This window comes from Malaclemys terrapin, chromosome 1, assembly GCF_027887155.1.
Source record: "Malaclemys terrapin pileata isolate rMalTer1 chromosome 1, rMalTer1.hap1, whole genome shotgun sequence".
NCBI lineage: Eukaryota > Metazoa > Chordata > Testudines > Emydidae > Malaclemys > Malaclemys terrapin.
This window is the reverse complement of record NC_071505.1, coordinates 348,732,636-348,752,379: the sequence shown is the minus strand read 5'-3', so window position 1 is coordinate 348,752,379 and position 19,744 is coordinate 348,732,636. Positions and strand designations below refer to the sequence as shown.

The 19,744-nt window shown below is 48.1% G+C and overlaps 2 protein-coding genes across 2 annotated transcripts; both read right to left on the bottom strand.

Moving 5' to 3' along the window:
• Positions 1-2,332: 2,332 nt before the first annotated feature.
• Positions 2,333-3,268, bottom strand: LOC128832602 (olfactory receptor 51G2-like). The gene has a single exon (XM_054020124.1). It carries the CDS (start codon positions 3,266-3,268, stop codon positions 2,333-2,335), a length of 936 nt encoding a protein of 311 aa, XP_053876099.1.
• A 15,540-nt stretch (positions 3,269-18,808) lies between these two features.
• On the bottom strand, positions 18,809-19,744 carry LOC128832597 (olfactory receptor 51G2-like). Its single transcript, XM_054020116.1, has one exon. It carries the CDS (start codon positions 19,742-19,744, stop codon positions 18,809-18,811), a length of 936 nt encoding a protein of 311 aa, XP_053876091.1.

The window sequence follows — 19,744 nt, the reverse complement described above, 5'->3', positions numbered from 1 at the left end:
TTAGAGCAGCCTGGGGGCTGGGCTGAACTCCACACCGTGGTAACAGCTTCCAAGAGCACAGCCAACTCTTGCCAATTCCCTGTGGATGGAGGCCACCCCAGAGTGCCCCCTTGTGTCCTGAGGCAGCCATACAGGCACCCTGCCCTGCCCTTTAAGGTCCTTGCAATGACTTACTCTCAGCCTGGAATACCTAAAACAAGAGCTCCCTTTGGGGTGTCACATTAATTTAGTCTTCTCCAAAACACAGGCTCTCCTACCCACCAGCCATATCCTCCTCCTTTACTCAGCAGCCCCCCCACTGTCCTGCTTGTTGAGGTCAGGGTTGGTCTCGATTGTCACAACCCCTGCTCCTCCTTTTCCCCTGAGACCCGTCTCCTGCCCCATCTCTTTCCCTGAGTCGCTGCCCACTGCTCCTACACTTCCAACAAGGCTCCATCTCCCAGACAGGCTGGAGCCAGGCAGTGATAAGAGATACCACGTTAATCCAGGCTACTGTGGGGAGCCTCAGACTCTCCACCTTCCCTGGGACCTACGTTCTGGGGGTGAGGGACACAGGCTAAGGGCTCCTCTCCGGCTCCCCCACCCCCTGCCCAGGGCAGGTGGAGGATCTAGGGCTCCTCACAGTGGCTCTGGATACCTGTGCAACTCTTTCCATGGCCCAGCTCTCGCTTCAGGCCAGGGGAGAGGGTGGAGCCTCAGGAGAAGCAGAGGAGTGGGGCTGGGTCTTGGGGGAAGAGGGAGTGTCCCAGGTGGAAGAGGAGGAGAGGGGGGTGGGGCCACAAATGGGAAGAAGAGGGGCAGGGTCACAGATGGGACAGAGCTCCTGCCTGTGTCCCACTTTTGCCTTTTGAAAAGGTGGTCACCATACAGTGAATGGACTAGGCTGGGATAGGGGCTAGCTCTGCCTCTGTGCGGGAGCTGAGAACCATTTCCACCCCTTAGCAATCACCTGGGGAAGCGCAAACAGAAGGGAGGAGAAGGGAATCTGGGCCTGAGTCTCTTTCCAGGACTCCTGTGTGTCAGACCCTCACTCATACATTCAGCTCTGTTCTGCATCGGGGCATTACAATCGGCTTGGGGTGAACGCAATAGGTGTGCTGTGTGCAGAGCCATCCATGAGGTGTGGGGGGCATGCAGGGATTGAATGAATGGATTTTTCTGGGGTCCTACATTGTTGGTGTCACTAGTCATAGCTACCAGGTAACTCGGGGGAGTGGAAGGCCATAAGTGCCGATGAAACTCCCCTGCTCTGGGTCTAGGTGAGCCACAGTAACTCCATCTTGTGAACTTTAACCAGCCTCCATGCTAACTGCTTACATGCTGTAGCAGAAATGTAATGGTCAGATTTTCTAGCAGACAGCTGCAGTTTCGTTCACACTAGCAAAACTTTTAGTGATAATGCGGGGGAAAGGGGGAGGGAAAGACTGCGTGCGCATAAACCTACAAAGTCGAAGATAAGCATACGGACGGGAATCTTTCTAACTGTAACTGCTCGGGCAGGGAGGGGTAGTAGGGGAGAAACAGACAAAGCCTGCACAGAAACAGCTTGGAATATAAAAGGGAAAAACTTGCTTGTAGGTGCTGCGCTTGATTTGAGACAGGCTGGTCTCCTAGTGCCTATTCAGAGCTCTTGAATAAACTTGGATTGCTCCTCCACCTCGGTGTGTTCATTGGTGTGAAGCACACCAGGCAACGAACCCCACTGTTGCTCCCCTTGGGCCCTTTGGGCCGCCAACAACATTAATCATGTCTCTGACACGACTCAGTGACAAGCAGCTGGCTGAGGGTGTAGGGGAAGGGTGGGTGTCCGTGTCCCTGGAATAGCCCCTGTCCACAGCTGGTACAGCCCCTGTGGATCACACAGCACCCAGAGCGCTCAGGAAAAGCCAAGACTGTGACTGAAGAACAGCTCTGCAGCTTTTTTCATGGCCCGTGGATGTTTAAACAGAGACAGGACAGTAACAGGCCAAGTGTAATGGGAAACAACACCCATGACCCTTTTCTTTATTGACTGAATAGAGAGAAATTCTGAGGTCGGAGCAGCCACATTTGGCTCTTTATGGGCCAACATCCCACCAGTCCCCTGGCTCTCCACGAACACAGTCACATTGTAAATGCTGCTGCCTGCCTTGGTCTCCTTCTCCCAGTGCGCTGTCCTCTTTCATCAGCCCCTCTCCCCTTGCTCCAGGCCTTAGACCCCGTCTGAACCTCTCTCTACAGTGAGATCAGTAGCTCATCTTGTCTTGGATATAAGGTTCGAGGATTGAATTGGTGGCCGATGTTTTTTGTCTCCCAGGTCACCAGCGCTGGAGCCAGGTGGTGAACTGACCCTTCACTTCATGAACACCCTGATTATCCGCACACGAAGGTGTTTGCTTTTCACGCTGTACACAATTGGGTTCATCAGGGGCGGGACCAGCATGGAGATGTAGCCCAGGATAATCTGAAGTATGGGAGAAGAGCCCTTCCCGAATCTGTGTAACACAGACAATCCGATCGCTGGTGTGTAGAAGAGCAAGACGGCACAGAGGTGGGAGACGCAGGTGTTCAGGGCCTTGAGGCACTCTGAGTGGGAAGCGATGTTCAGCACTATTTTGAGGATCATCAAATAAGAGAAGAAGATGAGAAGCAAGTCCAACCCCATCGTTAATAGTTTAGTAAACAAGCCATAGATGTTATTGACTGTGATATCTGAACAAGCCATATTCATGACCTCATTATGCACGCAATAAGAATGGGAGAGGACATTGGCTCGACAGTATCGGAAACGTTTCAGGAGAAAGGGGAGTGGGAGTATTACGGCCACCCCTCTTAACACACAAACCAGTCCCATCTTGGTTATTCTTGGCAGGGTTAAGATGGAAGCATATCTCAGCGGGTCACGGATAGCGATGAAGCGGTCAAAGGCCATCAACAAGAGCACGGAGGATTCAATGCATTGAAGTGAGGGGATGAAAAACAGCTGGGTAAAACAGGCATTGAGGCTGATCTCCCTAATGTTAAACATGTATATGCCCAGTATTGTTGGCATGGTGGCTATCAATATACCAAGGTCTGCGATGGCCAACATGGAAAGGAAAATGTACATGGGCTCATGAAGACTTCGATCTGTTTTTATAATGAGCAGAATGACTGAATTTCCTACTATCGAAATAAGATACATTAAGCAGAAGGGGATAGAGATCCAGAGATGGGCGTCTTCCTGCCCAGGTATCCCGGTGAGAAGGAACACTGCAGAGTTGAATTTGGTGTCATTAACAGCTGACATAATGTATTGGGCAAGTCTGGGGAGTTTTCAACTTTACTTCCTGAAAGGAAAAAGAACAGGAGATTAGATGATATTTAACAAGACATTTTTCTACTCTCAGTGCAAGTCTACAGACTACCAGGAGCACAAGGAAGATTAGCAAAAACATAGTCTTAGATTTACCGCATTGATAGGAAGATAAAAGATTACCAGACTGGATCAGGCCTGCATGCACTCAGTATCCAGTGGCCAGTTCCAGATGCTGGAGAGGAAGGTGAAAGAAACCCCACAACAGGCAGCTATGAGATAATCTGCTCCAAGGGAAAGTTTCGTCCTGACACCCACTAGTTAGACATATTTTGTGTTGTAAATCAGGAACGTTTAGAGCCATTCCATGACTTTTTTTTTTTAAATCCTCACTACTCTTTTGTTGTTTTGGATATTCTGGTTACTCATATAAACATCCAGTCCCTCTTTGAATCCTGTTAAGTTATTGGTCCCTTTGATATCTTCTGGCTGGGGATTCTGCAACCTACTTGAGCACTGTGATTTTACAATTGTGATCTTCACACAGACACCCTCTCTGGCCCACCACTTCTGCCACCCCATTAGAGGGAAGGTTACTCTCTCCTCAGACCCTACGCTACCAGCACTCCCAGCTATCTTTGAGACACCACCGACTTTCTGAGGAAACTACAATGCATTGGTGTTCTTCCTGAAAACACCATCCTGACCACCATGGATGTAGAAGCACTTTACACCAATATTCCACATGAGGATGGACTACAACCTGTCAGGAACAGTATCCCTGATGAGGCCACAGCACGCCTGGTGGCTGAGCTTTGTGACTATGTCCTCACCCACAACCACTTCAGATTTGGGGACAACTTATACCTTCAAGTCAGTGGCACTGCTATGGGTACTCGCATGGCCCCACAGTATGCCAACATTTCTATGGCTGACTTAGAACAACGCTTCCTCAGCTCTCGTCCCCTAGTGCCCCTCCTCTACTTGCGCTACATTGATGACATCTTCATCATATGGACCCACAGAAAGGAGGCCCTTGAAGAATTCCACCTGGACTTCAACAATTTCCACCCCACCATCAACCTCAGCCTGGACCAGTCCACACAAGAGATCCACTTCCTGGACACTACAGTGCAAATAAGTGATGGTCACATAAACACCACCCTATACCAGAAACCTACTGACCGCTATACGTACCTACACGCCTCCAGCTTCCATCCAAGACACATCACACGATCCATTGTCTACAGCCAAGCCCTAAGATACAACCGAATTTGCTCCAACCCCTCAGACAGAGACAAACACCTACAAGATCTTTATCAAGCATTCGTAAAACTACAATACCTACCTGAGGAAGTGAGGAAACAGATTGACAGAGCAAGACGGGTACCCAGATATCACCTACTACAGGACAGGCCCAACAAGGACAATAACAGAACACCACTGGCCATCACATACAGCCCCCAGCTAAAACCTCTCCAGCGCATTATCCATGATCTACAACCTATCCTGGAAAATGATCCTTCACTCTCACAGACCTTGGGAGGCAGGCCAGTCCTCGCTTACAGACAACCCCCCAACCTGAAGCAAATACTCACCAGTAATTACACTCCACACCACAGAAACACCAACCCAGGAACCAATCCCTGTAGCAAACCTCGTTGCCTACTCTGTCCCCATATCTACTCTGGCGACACCATCAGAGGACCCAACCACATCAGCCACACCATCAAGGGCTCATTCACCTGCACATCCATTAATGTTATATATGCCATCATGTGCCAGCAATGCCCCTCTGCCATGTACATTCGCCAAACCAGACAGTCCCTCCGCAAAAGAATAAATGGACACAAATAGGACATCAGGAATGGTAACATACGCCAGTAAGTGAACACTTCAATCTCCCTGGTCATTCTATTACAGATTTAAAAGTTACTATCATTGAACAAAAAAACTTCAGAAACAGACTTCAAAGAGAAACAGCAGAACTAAAATTCATTTGTAAATTTAACACCATTAATCTGGGCTTGAATAGGGACTGGGAGTGGCTGGCTCATTACAGAAGGAGTTTTTCCTCTCCTGGAATTGACACCTCCTCATCCATTATTGGGAGTGGACTGATTGAATTGGCCCTGATTGAATTGGCCCTGTCAACACTGGTTCTCCACTTGCGAAGTAACTCCCTGCTCTCCATGTGTCAGTATATAATGCCTGCATCTGCAACTTTCACTCTATGCATCCGAAGAAGTGAGGTTTTTACCCACGAAAGCTTATGCCCAAATAAATCTGTTAGTCTTTAAGGTGCCACCAGACTCCTTGTTGTTTTTGCTAATTAAATTTCCAGCAGCAAATAAACCTGAGGCGATTTGGGAACTAGTCACTGATATTCCTTGAGGTCTCCTCTCTCAGCCCCTGGCAGGATCAGGCCCAGAGCACACGGCACCTCTAGAAATGGAACCCCTTTAGAAATCCTGAGGACCATGAGCAGATATAGTGGAGAGGTTCCTAAGCTACCTAGCACTGCCTGTCCTCCAGCCCCATCACTGAGTCACTCCGACAGTCCAGCTGAGTCCTCTGCTGGTGTACAGAACATCTGCAAATGGAAACAGCTTTCAGCCTTTCCCTTTCACTTCACATTTTAAAGATAGCAGAACCTGCCAACGTACCCAATTCCTGCTAGAAGGGGAGCCGCTGACACCAGAGGTCTTCACCCTAAAGGACAAAGAGTTATAGAGGAGGTTGCACAGGCACCAGGCAGTATCTGTTCAGATAGGGAGGCAACTGTCTATATGAAGCATGCCTGCACATTCCCTTGGGGGCCACTTGGCCATCAGGGAACCTCAGCTGCTTGGCTTCGTGTGCATCAGCTTTAACTCCCATCATGGCCAATGGCAAACTGCAGGAGGCCAAATCACAGGGGACGTGTGGTGATCCTACCCAACTGGACTGCATTGCCAGCCCTGCTGCAGGTTCTATTCCTGGAATCCGTGCTTGTCATCACTGTTCATATGGTTCCGATCAGTCACATTTCTCCCTCTTGGGAAACTGAGCGGTAACAATGATGCTGTCACAGCTGTGAACTTGCTGAAATAAATATGAATAAATAAATAAATTATTATTAATAATAATATAGGACCAGATTGCTCCACGGCAGCCCCCTCTCCTGCATTATAAACTCAGGCTGCAGGACAGAAAGGGAGATTACACAGGGCTCTGTATATGGAAATTTCCCTTGGATCATTCCAGAATGGGAAAACCTTCCTATCTGTCAGGGTTGTTAAGAATTGGCTATACATCGATATTTCCCTCAGATCGTTATTGCCCAGGGAGCTTGTGGAATCTCCATCATTGGAGATTTTTAAGAGCAGGTTAAAAAAAACACATGCCAGGAATGGTTTAGATAATTCTTAGTCCTGCCATGAGCAGAGGGGTCTGGACTAGATGACCTCTTGAGGTCCCTTCCAGTTCTACAATTCTCCTTGAGGAATAACAGGGGTCCCCAGGTCCCCAAAAGTATGCACAGATCTCAGTGGTCTACTGGTAGCTAGGCCCACCCATCCAAAATCTCTGTGCCTCCACAACTGCTCTAGGAACCTCTGCAGCTCCCTGCTAGCACGGTTTCATCAGAGATGTGCTACCAGGGCATGGCACAGTAGCCACTGCCTGCAGGATCTGCTGAAGGGCGCTTTGTACAGGGTGGAGGGGGCTGCACAGAGATGGGAGGGCTGGTTAGAGTAGCTGATGGGACAATACCACAACCATAGACTGGTCATGAGGTTTCAACCTTTCCATACCCAGAGTGCAGCCATAGACTCCGTCAGTGCAACCTTCATTTATGCTATGAGGGAGAGGCAGATGAAAAGCCTCCAATTTCTCTTGGGGATCCAAAGTGTCAGCTCTGTAAACAAAGTCTGTTTCCTATCTATCCCACACTGAGGGGAAAGTGACCTGTATTAACGAGTTTGCATTGTACAGATCCCTGTGCATTGCAAGATGGTAGAATTATGGGTTTAAACTCCAGCAAGGGTGCAAGGCTGGGGAGCTGGGAAATTACCTGTTGTCTCCTATTTGTCCTTAAGTGGCTTAGATAAAGCACTCAGGTAGCGCAGTTGGGTGTGTGGCGCCACCTGCTGTCATGTTGGGTGAAAACAGGACTCAGAAAGGATGGCTGTGTCACCAGTGGAGTAGTGTGAGAGAAGCCAACCCAGCTGAATATTTAGTGGGCTCAGAAGCTCCACTGGCTCCCAGACTGCATCCTGGGGTTGACAACCTGTCATCAAAGTTTTAGAACAAACTGATCAGTTACACAGTAAAAGTCACCAGGACCAGATGATATTCACCCAAGAGTTCTTACGGAACTCAGATATCAAATTGCAGAACTACTAACTGTTGTATGTAACCTATCACTTAAAATGTGTGACATTCTGGAGAATACATATCCTCAGATAATAGCTATTCAAGGTGAGAATGAGAAGATACCCTAAATACATGAGGAGTATAACTGTATGGAGATGGAGTTGCCACTGATATATGTTGTAAATAAAATTCCAGATATCACAGTAGCTATGGTGGAACCTGAGCTCAATTCTTACATCCCACAGACAGATAAACAAAACATCAAATGCAAGCATGTGTAAATGAAAGCAGGAAGTCTCCCATTTAGACCATTATGACTTTTGACCTATATATATTTTTCTTCAAACTTGTTTTTATTCTATTTAATGTTAATCATATTTCAATGGGTTTGGCTCTGCCATGTATATGAAAGTGCAAACCCTCTTTTTCCTATGGAATTGTGTCCCCTGGAAACACAAGGGATCCCAAATTCTATAGGCTTGGTAGGTGTACCACCTTTGTCCTGTGGTCAGGGCACCTGTTAGAGACAATATTTGTTGTTACAGCATTTTATCATCTAAATTTAATTTTCCCCAGCTATACTTTTGCAATATTACCAGTTGGTAGATCTTTTCCACCATCTTTAGGCTTTTTTCTCAGTCATCGACTTGCACCAGCGTGTCTTGTTTTTAAGCCCCAAAATATCTAAGTTAGAGTCTTGCAGGCCTCGGCCTACAGGCTTTTGCATTTCAGCTTGTCTTACTTATGTCTACTACCTAGTTCCTCTAAATAGTGATTAATCTTTTACTTTTCTAAATATACAAATCAACTCTAATTCACATACAGTAAATATATGTAATATAACATATTGATTAATCACATTACATGATAAATCAATATTAACTAAAATCACTGGTTACATATAGCAGCCATTATCCGTAGGCCATCTGGAGTGTTCTCAGGAAGGCTCACCATATGGGGGGGATAAGCTTCTCCTACAGCTAATGTCCCATTACCCTGAACAGGCCCTTCACAATCAGCTGTCTAGACTGGAAGCATTTTACCTAGTGGGTGCCACCCAGGTGTAACTACATTTGAAATAGAGATACATAGTCAATATTCATAATTTCAGTTACAAAAATAATACATCTATACAAATAGGATCATCATATTCTGCAAATCATAACTTTTCCATAGACCCCCTCACAAGACACAACTGACTCCTCAGCTGCCCTGGAAATACAAAGCTCAGATTCTTCAGGAAGAGACAAGCTTTTCCTCTTGGGCAGCTTGAGGTCTCAGGAGGAGAGGCACAGTATGGCTGCAGGGGCTCTGACCAGCCCAGGAACGGGTGTGTGGGGCTCAGGTCTCCAGCTGCGGGGGAGGGGGGGATGCCACAGGCAAAAAGGGTTGGGCCAGGGGGGCTAGTCTCCCTGAAGGGGGCTCCACCCACAGCCTTAACTTGGAACCATTAGGAAAGAAAGAGAAAATATCATCTTGCTTCTAGGTAAATCCAGGGTATACCCACACACTGAATATTGCATGCATTCACTATCTCAAAAATAAATATTTGAATTGGAAAAAGTACAGAGAAGGGTGACAAAAATGTTTAGGGGTATGGAACAGATTCCAGATGAAGAGAGGCTTAAAACACTGAGACTGTTCAGGTTGGAAAATGGACAACTCAGGGGGCATACAATAGAGGTCATTGCTGCAGACTTAACTGAAAAGAGTTGTTATGCTGAGGGGGCATAGAATAAAGGTCAGTGTACCCTTGTTACTAAGAAGGCTAACAGCATTTTGGGCTCTATAAGTAGGGGCATTGCACATGATCATTCCCCTCTATTTGACATTGGTGAGGCCTCATCTGGAGTACTGTGTCCAGTTTTGGACCCCACACTACGAGAAGGATGTGGAAAAATTGGAAAAAGTCCAGCGGAGGGCAACAGAAATAATTATGAGGAGAGGCTGAGGGAACTGGGATTGTTTAATCTGCAGAAGAGAAGAATGAGGGGGGATTTGATAGCTGTTTTCAACTACCTGAAAGGGGGTTACAAAGAGGATGGAGCTAGACTGTTCTCAGTGGTAGCAGATGACAGAACAAGGAGTAATGGTCTCAAGTTGCAGTGAGGGAGGTTTAGGTTGGATATTAGCAAAAAACTTTTAGGAGGTGGTGGAATCTCCTTCCTTAGAGGTTTTTAAGGTCAGGTTTGACAAAGCCCTGGCTGGGATGATTTAGTTGGGGATTAGTTCCGCTTTGAGCAGGGGTTTGGACTAAATGACCTCCTGAGGTCCCTTCCAACCCTGCTATTCTATGATTCTATAATACACCAGGTATGCACAGCAGTGCCATGTGAAAATTAAGGAGCTCAGGCAAGACTACCAAAAGACAAAAGAGGCAAATGGTCACTTCGAGCCAGAGCCCCAGACATGCTGCTTCTATGATCAGCTGCATGTGATTTTAGGGGGTACCCTACAAGTACCCCAACACTCTCTGTGGACACCTGCAAGGCAGCAGCCTCGTGAAACATGGATGAGGATTTTGGGGATGAGGAAGAGGATACTGCACAACAGGCAAGCGGAGAATCCGTTCTCCCCAGCAGCCAGGACCTTTTCCTCACCCTGGAGCCAATACCCTCCAAGGGCCTATTGTTCCCAGACCCTGAAGGTGGAAAAGGCACCTCTGGTGAGTGCACATTTGTAACGACACTACAGGGGTTAAAAGCAATTGTGTTTAATGTTTGATTTGCCCTGAACAATTGGGGTGCATTCACAGCCAGTACAGCTACTGGAAAAGTCTGTTAACGTGTCTGGGGATGGAGCAGGAATCCTCCACAGGCATCTCCATGAAGCTCTCCTGGAGGTACTCTGAAAGCCTTTGCAGAAGGTTTCTGAGGAGGGCTGCCTTATTTCGTCCTCCATGGTAGAACACTTTACCACGCCAAGCTAGTAGCAAGTAGTCTGGAATCATTGCAGCACAAAGCATGGCAGCAAATGGTCCTGGGTTTTGGTCGCATTCATGCAACATTCGGTCTATATCTTTCTGTGTCAGCCTCAGGAGAGTGATATCATTCATGTTCACCTGGTTGAAATAGGGGAAGTTTTGTAAAGGAACAGTAATCCCCTCTGTTTGCTGATCCCCGACACATTAGATCCCAGGCATGTTGGGCTGTTTGCACTTGGCTAAAAGGGATCATCCTGGAGAATAGCCAAGCGGAGAGGGGGAGGGGTGTGCTGCACATCCACCCCAAAACCGCAGCCCCTCCTTTTAAATGGCAAACACAACCAGCATTGCTTGCTATGGGAAAGGAGGGTGCTGCAGTTTGAAAACCATTCCCACATGTTATGAATATGAAAGAAGCCAACCCCACGTACCCTTTAGCTTACCATGGCTGCCTGCAAACTGAATTCTGTTGCCCAGCCGTGTGTGATGTGTCACCGTACCTGTAGGTGCTCAATATTAAAGCAAAATGTGACCTTGTACCTAAAACACATGTGCTGCCTGCTGTGAATTGCTTGATTCACTGTGAAAGAAATGTATCTTCTTTAAAGTCTACTCTTCCTTCCCCCACATGCAGCTGCAAATGCTTCTATGCTCCCTGGATCAGCTCTGTCCCTGAAGTTATTGCAGATTAGAAGGCAAAAAAAACCGCACTTGTGATTACATGTTTTCAGAGCTCATGCAGTCCTCCTGCACTGATAGGGCACAGATGAATGCATAGGGGCATTCTGTGGTGTTACCCTTTCTTAGAACCAACCAAGAATTAACCACAAGCAAAGGTTGAACTGACAGCAGTACTGAGGGCTTAATTTATTGGTGGGTTTTCTTATCTGTACAAATATACTCACACACACAATTCCCATGCATACTAATGACAGACTGTAGTTGTGGATGTTGCTTCCAATCTTAGCTGACTGAGGGTACGTCTATACTTACGTCCGGGTCCGGCGGTAAGCAATCAGTCTTCTGGGATCGATTTATCGCATCTTGTCTAGACGCGATAAATCGATCCCTGAAGTGCTTGCCGTCGACGCCGGTACTCCTGCTCGGTGAGAGGAGTACACGGAGTCGACGGGGGAGCCTGCCTGCCGCGTGTGGACCCGCAGTAAGTTCTAACTAAGATAGTTCTACTTCAGCTATGTGATTAACGTAGCTGAAGTTGCGTATCTTAGTTCGAAGTGGGGGTTAGTGTGGACCAGTCCTGAGACTGGCCAGGTTTCAGATTCCCAGAGATTGAACTGCTAGGTGACGAGAGATCCCTTTAGGTCTCGGAAGGGCTCTACTGCTTCTGGTCCGCTCCTGGGTTTCTGCTGTTGTAGGTTACATCCTTCCCCCTAGCCACTACAGTCCCATATACACCTTGGTTCCATAAAAGATGATATTGGCTTCTTTGCCTTGCGATTGGCTTTTCACATTCACACTGTCTCACTCACACCTTACATATTGAATACAATTGATAATATAGCTTTAAGTGAGCTTTTAAGAGCTTTTTGGTTTTGTAACACATAACAGGAAACCTACACAGACACATGGCGGTGTGTGTGTGTGGGGGGGGGCAATGAATGCAGACATAAACACATTCGAAAAAGCAGATGCAGGGGAGTCATGGACTGCCCCTCCTCCCTGGGAGCAGAAACTGTTGCTGTCTGGGGGGCTAAGCCATGGGGCAGAGCCGTGGAAGGGGGCCGTGGCCAGCAACAGTTTCACTATCACTCATTTTCCTGGGTTTTTTGGTCCCTTCTTCCCTGTCCCAAAATAAGCAAATAGATAACAACAAAGTGGAAACCTCTTTGACAGATCTCAGGCCACCACATTTAAATCTCACTTAAAATCTCCACAAGTGTATGAAGTGCAAATCTCACTCAGAAAAACAAGCTGTGCATTTCACACTGCCTGGTGCACCACTGTGTTGGGGTGTCATCCCCTGAGTGCAGTCTGGGAGCTGGTGGAACCACTGAGCCCCTTAACACGTCAGCTGGGCTGTCCTCTCTCGCACTGCTCTGCTGGTGACACAGCCGGCCTCTCCAGGCCCTGTTACCAACCAACTTGACATCAGGTGATGCTGCACACCCAAATGAGCTACTTGAGGGTTTTACCTAAGCCACTCAAGGACAAACAGGAGACAACAGCCAATTTCCAATATCACCAGTCTTGCACCCTTGCTGGAGTATAAACCCAGAATTATACCATCTTGCACCGCATGATAAAACATAGAACAAGTTTATGAGGTACAGAAATATATATTTTAAGTGATTATAAGTGATAGCAAACAGATCAAAGCAAATTTCCTAACAAATAAACAGAACTGTGAACTGAGCCTAACAAACTAGATAGATAGGATATGAATTGACAGTTTGTCACCCTGAGTGGTGATACAAGCAGGCCACAAAGTCTTCATACACCAGCTAGAAATCCCTTTAGCCTGGGAACAGCACTTCCCTCAGCTCAGTCTTCGTTCCTCAGGTATTTTCAGGAGTTATTTTGTGTGGGGAGTGAGACCAAGAGATGATGTCTCTCCACACCTTATAAAGTGTTTCCATAAAGCGGGAACCCTTTCTCTCAAGCCAAGTTCCCAGCCCAGTTTGTGAAAAAATACAGGTACCAAAATGGAATTCACTGCCATGTGGTCTGGTCCTAATTTACATAACTTCAGGTACAAAAATGATACACGCACACATATATGATAATCATATTCAACAAATCATTACTTTTCCAATGACACCTCACAAGACATATATTGTACCAGATGCACCATAATTATGTCATAATCATACCACTATGATGAATATGGTGCAGCATCACAACCTCCTCTATTGACACCTCAATGTTGAACAGTTCCTCACATGTGTCACCTAAAAAGAATGGCTCAGGTGTGGGAATCTCCCTCACATCCTCTGCAGCAAAGACTGATGCAAAGGTTTCATTTACCCTCTCTGTAACAGGCTCATCTTCTTTGGCTGCTCCTTTCCCACCACAATTGTCTAGTGACCCCATTGATTGTTTGGCAGTCTTACTGCTTCTTGTGTACTTTGAAAAACAAAAATTCTGTTAGTTTTTGTTTCAGTTGCTTTTGTTTTTCAGATCTTTTGAAGTCCTTGTGCATGTGATGGGTTTGGTCACTGAGACCCCCTTGGGACTGTTGCCTGATGTGCTGAAACGACCTCTGAGCCAGTTTTATTTGCCAGCTTGGGACTTCAGAACCCTGTCTTGTTGAGCCAGACATGCTAGCCTGCTGCAACACAGACCCAGGGTCTGAACCATGCCCGCAAAGCTGCAGGCTTAACTGAAAACAGCTCAGCAAGTACTTCTGTTCCCAGCACCCAGACACCCAGCTCCCAATGGGATCCAAACTCCAAATAAATCTGTTTGACTCTGTATAAAGCTTATGCAGAGTAAACTCATAAATTGTCCACCCTCTTTAACACTGATAGAAAGATATGCACAGCTGTTTGCTCCCCCAGGTATTAATAACTTACTCTGGGTTTGTTAATAAACAAAAGTGATTTTATTAAGTTTAAAAAGTAGGATTCAAGTGACTTCAAGTAATAACAAACAGAACAAAGTAAGTTACCAAGCAAAATAAAACAAATCACACAAGTCTGAACCTAATACATTAAGAAACAGAGTACAGGTAAATCTCACCCTCAGAGATGTTCCAATAAGCTTATTTCACAGACTAGACTCCTCCTAGTCTGAGCTCAATCCTTTCCCCTGGTACAGTCCCTGTTAATTTCAGCTAAGGAGGTAACTAGGTGATTTCTCATGACAGGCAGCCCCCTTTTTCTGTTCCACTCCCTTTTATAGCTTTGGCACAAGGTGGGAATCTTTTATCTCTCTGCGTCCCCACCCCTCCTTCTAAATGGAAAAGCACCAGGTTGAAGATGGATTCCAGTACCAGGTGACATGGTTACATGTCCTGTGAGACCCCAAGCCTCCATTCTTCCTGGCCTGACTCACAGGAACACAGGAAGGTTTGCAAATAAACAGAGACATTGACAACCAATTGTCCTAGTCAATGGGAGCCATCAAGATTCCAAGCCACCATTAATGGCCCACACTTTACATAATTACAATAGGACTTCAGAGTAATACTTCATATTTCTACCTTCAGATACAAGAATTATACATTCATAGAAATAGGATGACCACGCTCAGTAGATTATAAGCTTTGTAATGATACCTTACAATAGACCTTTTTGCATAAAGCAAATTCCAGTCACATTATATCCACACTGATTAGCATATTTCCATAAAACATGTGGAGTGCAACATCACAACACAGTATTGCCAAGCCCCATTCAAAAAGTATAAGTCACTCCCCCCAAAACCATGAGATTGGTTTTAAAATAATGAGATTTAAAAATACATTAATACATCATCGTGTAAGCGGGGGAATGGTCCCGCTATTGTGGGGAACTTTCCTGGCTTCTGCACTACCCCGGTGAAGTGGGCTAGCGAAAGGATCCGAGTCCTCGCTCCCACTTCCTTTACCCAGAGGCCTCCCTGCCTTTGAGGACTCCCCTTCCACTCTCCTGTCTGGCAGAGTCCTCGTAAACCCCGACAAGGCTGGGCCCAGGATTCCTGGGGGGCTCGACCCCCAACCCTGCGTTGGTCACCCAGGACAGGGGCTAGGGTGTCCCCACTCCGGGGTACTCTCTCTGCACTGGGCACCTCCCTGACCCACTGATCATTTCATACAATTTAAAGCAAATACAAGTTGTTTAATTAACAATTAATTTTAAAAAAGAAGAAAGGAAAACGGGAAAGATTGAAGGAAAACACATCAGCCCGCTCTGTGGCTGGGAACATCACAACCAGTGTCTCTGGAACGTCAGGGCAGGTCACAGGCTGTTCCTTGTAGGTCCCAGGCTCCGTCTCAGGCCCTGGCCGTGCTGCAGAGACGCTGCGGGTTGGACACTTGCTCCGGTGGTGGCCACACGCTCTCAGGCTCTAGGTGGCAGGACCCTTCTTCCCAGTGTCGGCCCCGCCCGGTTGGGGTTATGATCCCCCTCCCAGTCTGGCCTGCAGAGCCTCTGGGCTGAGACAGCTCCCTGCGCTGGGCCCACTGCCCAGGGTCCCCCTCCTCTCCCCAGCTGCTCCCCGCACCCGGCTCTGGACTGCTCCAGCCCTGGCTCCAGCTCCACTGTGCCTCAGCACTGCTGCTGCTGCTGCTTTGCCTTCAGCTCCCTGGGCTGCTTCTCTGGCCCCTCTGGCTCTGGTGGCTGCAGCTCTGCCCCCAGGGCAGCTCTGCTCTCTCTGGGCTGTGCTCTGGCTTTGGGGCTGCCGCTCTGCTCCCCAGCTCAGCTTGGGTCCCTGCTCTCTCCTTAGCTCGGCCCCACTCTGTCTGACCCAGGCAATTCCAGCTCACACGGAGGATGGGACCCCCCTGGCCTCCTGACTCCCTGATTAGCTGCCCGTCCTGTCAATCAGGCTGATCTGGAGCATTGGCCTCTCCCCATTGTTCCTGGGGACTGTCAGTCTCAGGCTCCTGATTTGCCATCGACCCCTCCCCTTTTAGTGCTGGGAGCTAGTCACCAAAACACCCCCACTGAGTGTTAGTAAGGGGGCAACAGTCCCCTTACAATCGCATGGGACTGGTAGGAGAGAGACACAGCTGGTCACTGAGCTTCAGTCAGGAGTTGCAGCCAGTGGATTGGGGGCTCTGCTCGATTTGGGCCCACCCATGAATACACCCCTCCTTCGGACACAGCCTAGTTTCCCAGTGTCTCTGAGAGCATCTTCCCATCTATTTTCCCCTTTCTTGTGGAAGCAGCCTTTGCTGAAACCTGTGGGAGCCTGGACCTAGTCACCATAGTGCTCAGCCGTGTCCATGTTACTGGCCCAAGCTGTGAAGCAAAGCCCTGAGACTGCTTTCTCCCAACGAGACAGTCTAAGATGAGGCTCCTGTGGCTGTTGCTCCATTGTTTGGCAGTTAGACCCATTCAGCCTTAATGGCTGCAAACACCGGTCTGGTGACTGTGCTGAAAGGCTCAGTATCATCGTGACACTCCAACATTCCCCTCACAATTCCACTACCTACCCCTCACTGTCACTCCTGAGGACCCCCACATCTGCCACAGACACCATGGTGCTTGAGTCATGGGGCTTCCCAGAAGCCGGCTGTCACAGGAGGTTGTGATAAGAAGCCTTTTATAGACAAACGTCAGAGGTGTTGCTCTGTGCAACCCTGACATAGCCCCGATCTCAGGGTCTCAGGGTATCTGATCACCTTGAATGTCTTTATCCTCCCACCACCACTGTGAGGCAGGGCAGGGCTATTATCTGCCTGTGCAGAGGCTCAGAGACAGCCAATGGCTGCCCACAGTCACACAGGGCAAAGGACTCAAACCCAGCTCTCCTGAATCACAGAGCAGTGCCCAGACAACAGGATCAGACTTCCAGCCATCTAAGGAGTGAGAAGTATCAGTGGATTCTCTGCTGCATCAGCAGAGATCCCCGCTTCGCTGTAGAGAAGAGGGATGTCAAGGAGCCAGTTACAGTGGTTTGATTCACTGTCCTGTTCTCCCCCTGCATCAGTGGGGTTTAGAGCAGCCTGGGGGCTGATCTAAACTCTACCCAGTGGTAACGGCTTCCAAGTGCACAGCTCATTCTTGTTAACTCCCGGCAGATGGGGGCTATCCCAGAGTGCCCCCTTGTGGACTGAGATAGCCCTCCATACACCCTGCTCTTCCCTCTAAGGTCCATTCAATGACTTACTCTCAGCCTGGGATATTTAATACAAGAGCCCAATTTGAGGGTTCACATTAATTCGGTTTTCTGTAAAACACAAAGTCTCCTACCCTACGTCCCCATTCTCCTCCTTTACTCAGGAGCCCCCCACCGAACTCCTTTTTAGGGTGAGCATTGGTGCAGTTTTGCCATAATCCCTGCTCCTTTTCCACAGAGGCCCCGCCCCCTGTTCCATCTCTTCTCACTAAGCCCTTCCCCCACTCCTCCACCTCACCTGAGGCTCCGCCCCCCAGCCAGGCCACCTGCTGGGCCGTGGAAAAAGTTATCCCAGGAACCCTGGCTATTGTGGGGAGCCCCAGACTCTCCAACATCCCTGGGGTGCATCCTGGGGGGCAGAGACATAGGCTTTGGGCTTCTCTTGGGCCCCCCTGCCCTGTGTCCACGGCAGGTGGAGGATCTGGTGCTCCTCACAGTGGCTCTAGCTCAGCAGGCACATTTTACCTTTTTAGTTTCTGGCCTGAGGAGGGGGTGGAGCCTTGGGGGAAGAGGAGGAGAAGAGGGTGGAGCCTAACAGGGGAAGAAGAGGGTTGGGGGCAGCGTCGCAGAGGGGGTGGAGCACCTTCTTCTGTCCCTCTTTTGATTTTGAAAAGGTGGTCACCGTACAGTGAATTGGCTGGGTGGGATAGGAGCTAGCTGTGACTCTGTTGGGGAGTCACATATAGCTCCTAGTTCCTATTTCCACTCTTTTTCATTGCTGGGGTAACACGAATGGAGGGGAGGAAGAGTGAACCTGGGCCTGAGTCTCTTCCCATTATTCCTGTGTGTCAGACCCTCCTTCACAAACGCAGCTCTGCTCTGCCTCGGTGGAGAGTGGGCTCAGAGATGTGCTGTGTGCAGAGCCATGAATCGGGGTAGGGGTTTTCCCTGAATGGCTTCTCCTGGGGCTCCTGCGTTAATCATGTGTCTGACATGACTCAGTCTGAAATACCTGACTGATGGCATAGGGAAAGGATGGGTGTCCGTGCCCCTTGAATAGCCCCTGCCTACAGCTGGTACAGCCCCCATAGATCACACAGCACCCAGAGCGCTAGGGAAGGGCCAGGACTGCAACAGCAGAATAGTTCTGCACTGTTTTTTATGGCCTGTGAATGTTTAACCACAGACGAGACAGTGACAGGCCAGGTGTAATGGGAAACAACATCCACGTCCCTTCTCTTTATTGATGCGAGTTCTTTATGGGTCAGCATCCCACTGATCCCCTGGCTCTCCACGAACAAAGTCACATTTTAAATGCTGCTCCCTGCCTTGGTTTCCTTCTCCCAGTGGACTGACTGTCCTCCCTCACCAGCCGTTCTCCAATTGCTCCAGCCCCTGTCTGAACCTGTCTCTAAATAGTGGAGATCAGTAGCTCATTTCATCTTTGATTTAAGGGTCCAAGATAGAATAGGTGGCTCGTATTTTTCGTCTCCCATATCATCACTGCTGGAGCCAGATGATGAATAGACCCTTCACTTGCCGAACACCCTGATTATCCTCACACGAAGGTGTTTGCTTTTCAGGCTGTACACAATTGGATTCATCACGGGTGGGACGAGTATGTGGATATAGCCCAGGGGAATCTGAAGCAAGGACGAAGAGCCCTTCCCAAATCTGTGTATCACAGACAGGCCGATCATTGGCGTATAGAAGAACAAGATGGCGCAGAGGTGGGAGACGCAGGTATTCAGGGCCCTAAAACACTGCGCGTGGGACGTCATGCTCAGCACTGTTTTGAGGATCATCACATAAGAGAGAAAGATGAGCAGCGAGTCCAGCCACATAGTAAAGACTGAAACACACAAGCCATAGATGCTGTTTACTTTGCTATCCGAACAAGCCATCTTCATGACGTCATGGTTTATGCAGTAGGAATGGGAGAGGATATTGGATCGACAATATCGGAACCGTTGAAGAAGAAAAGGGAGTGGGAGCATTACAGACACCCCTCTTAGCACAAAAACCAGTCCCATCTTGCATATTCTTGGCAGGGTTAAGATAGAAGTATATCTCAGTGGGTTACAGATTGCGATGAAACGGTCAAAGGCCATCAACAAGAGCACAGAGGATTCAGTGCATTTGAGCAAGTGGATGAAGAACAGCTGGGCAAAACAGGCATTGAGGCTGATCTCTCTAGAATTAAGTAAGAATATACCCAGTGTCGTCGGTATGGTGGCTATCGATAACCCAAGGTCTGTGACGGCCAACATGGAAAGGAAAATGTACATGGGCTCATGGAGGCTTGGATCTGCTTTTATAATAATTAGAATGACTGAATTTCCTATTATTGAAATAACGTACATTAAGCTGAAGGGGATAGAAATCCAGAGATGGACGTCTTCCTGCCCAGGTATCCCAGTGAGAAGGAACACTGCAGAGTTGAATTTGGTGTCATTGACAGCTGACAT

Bases quoted from the DNA above. Each gene is read 5' to 3' on its own strand.
- LOC128832597 (XM_054020116.1), bottom strand. From the start codon at position 19,744: ATGTCAGCTGTCAATGACACCAAATTCAACTCTGCAGTGTTCCTTCTC.
- LOC128832602 (XM_054020124.1), bottom strand. From the start codon at position 3,268: ATGTCAGCTGTTAATGACACCAAATTCAACTCTGCAGTGTTCCTTCTC.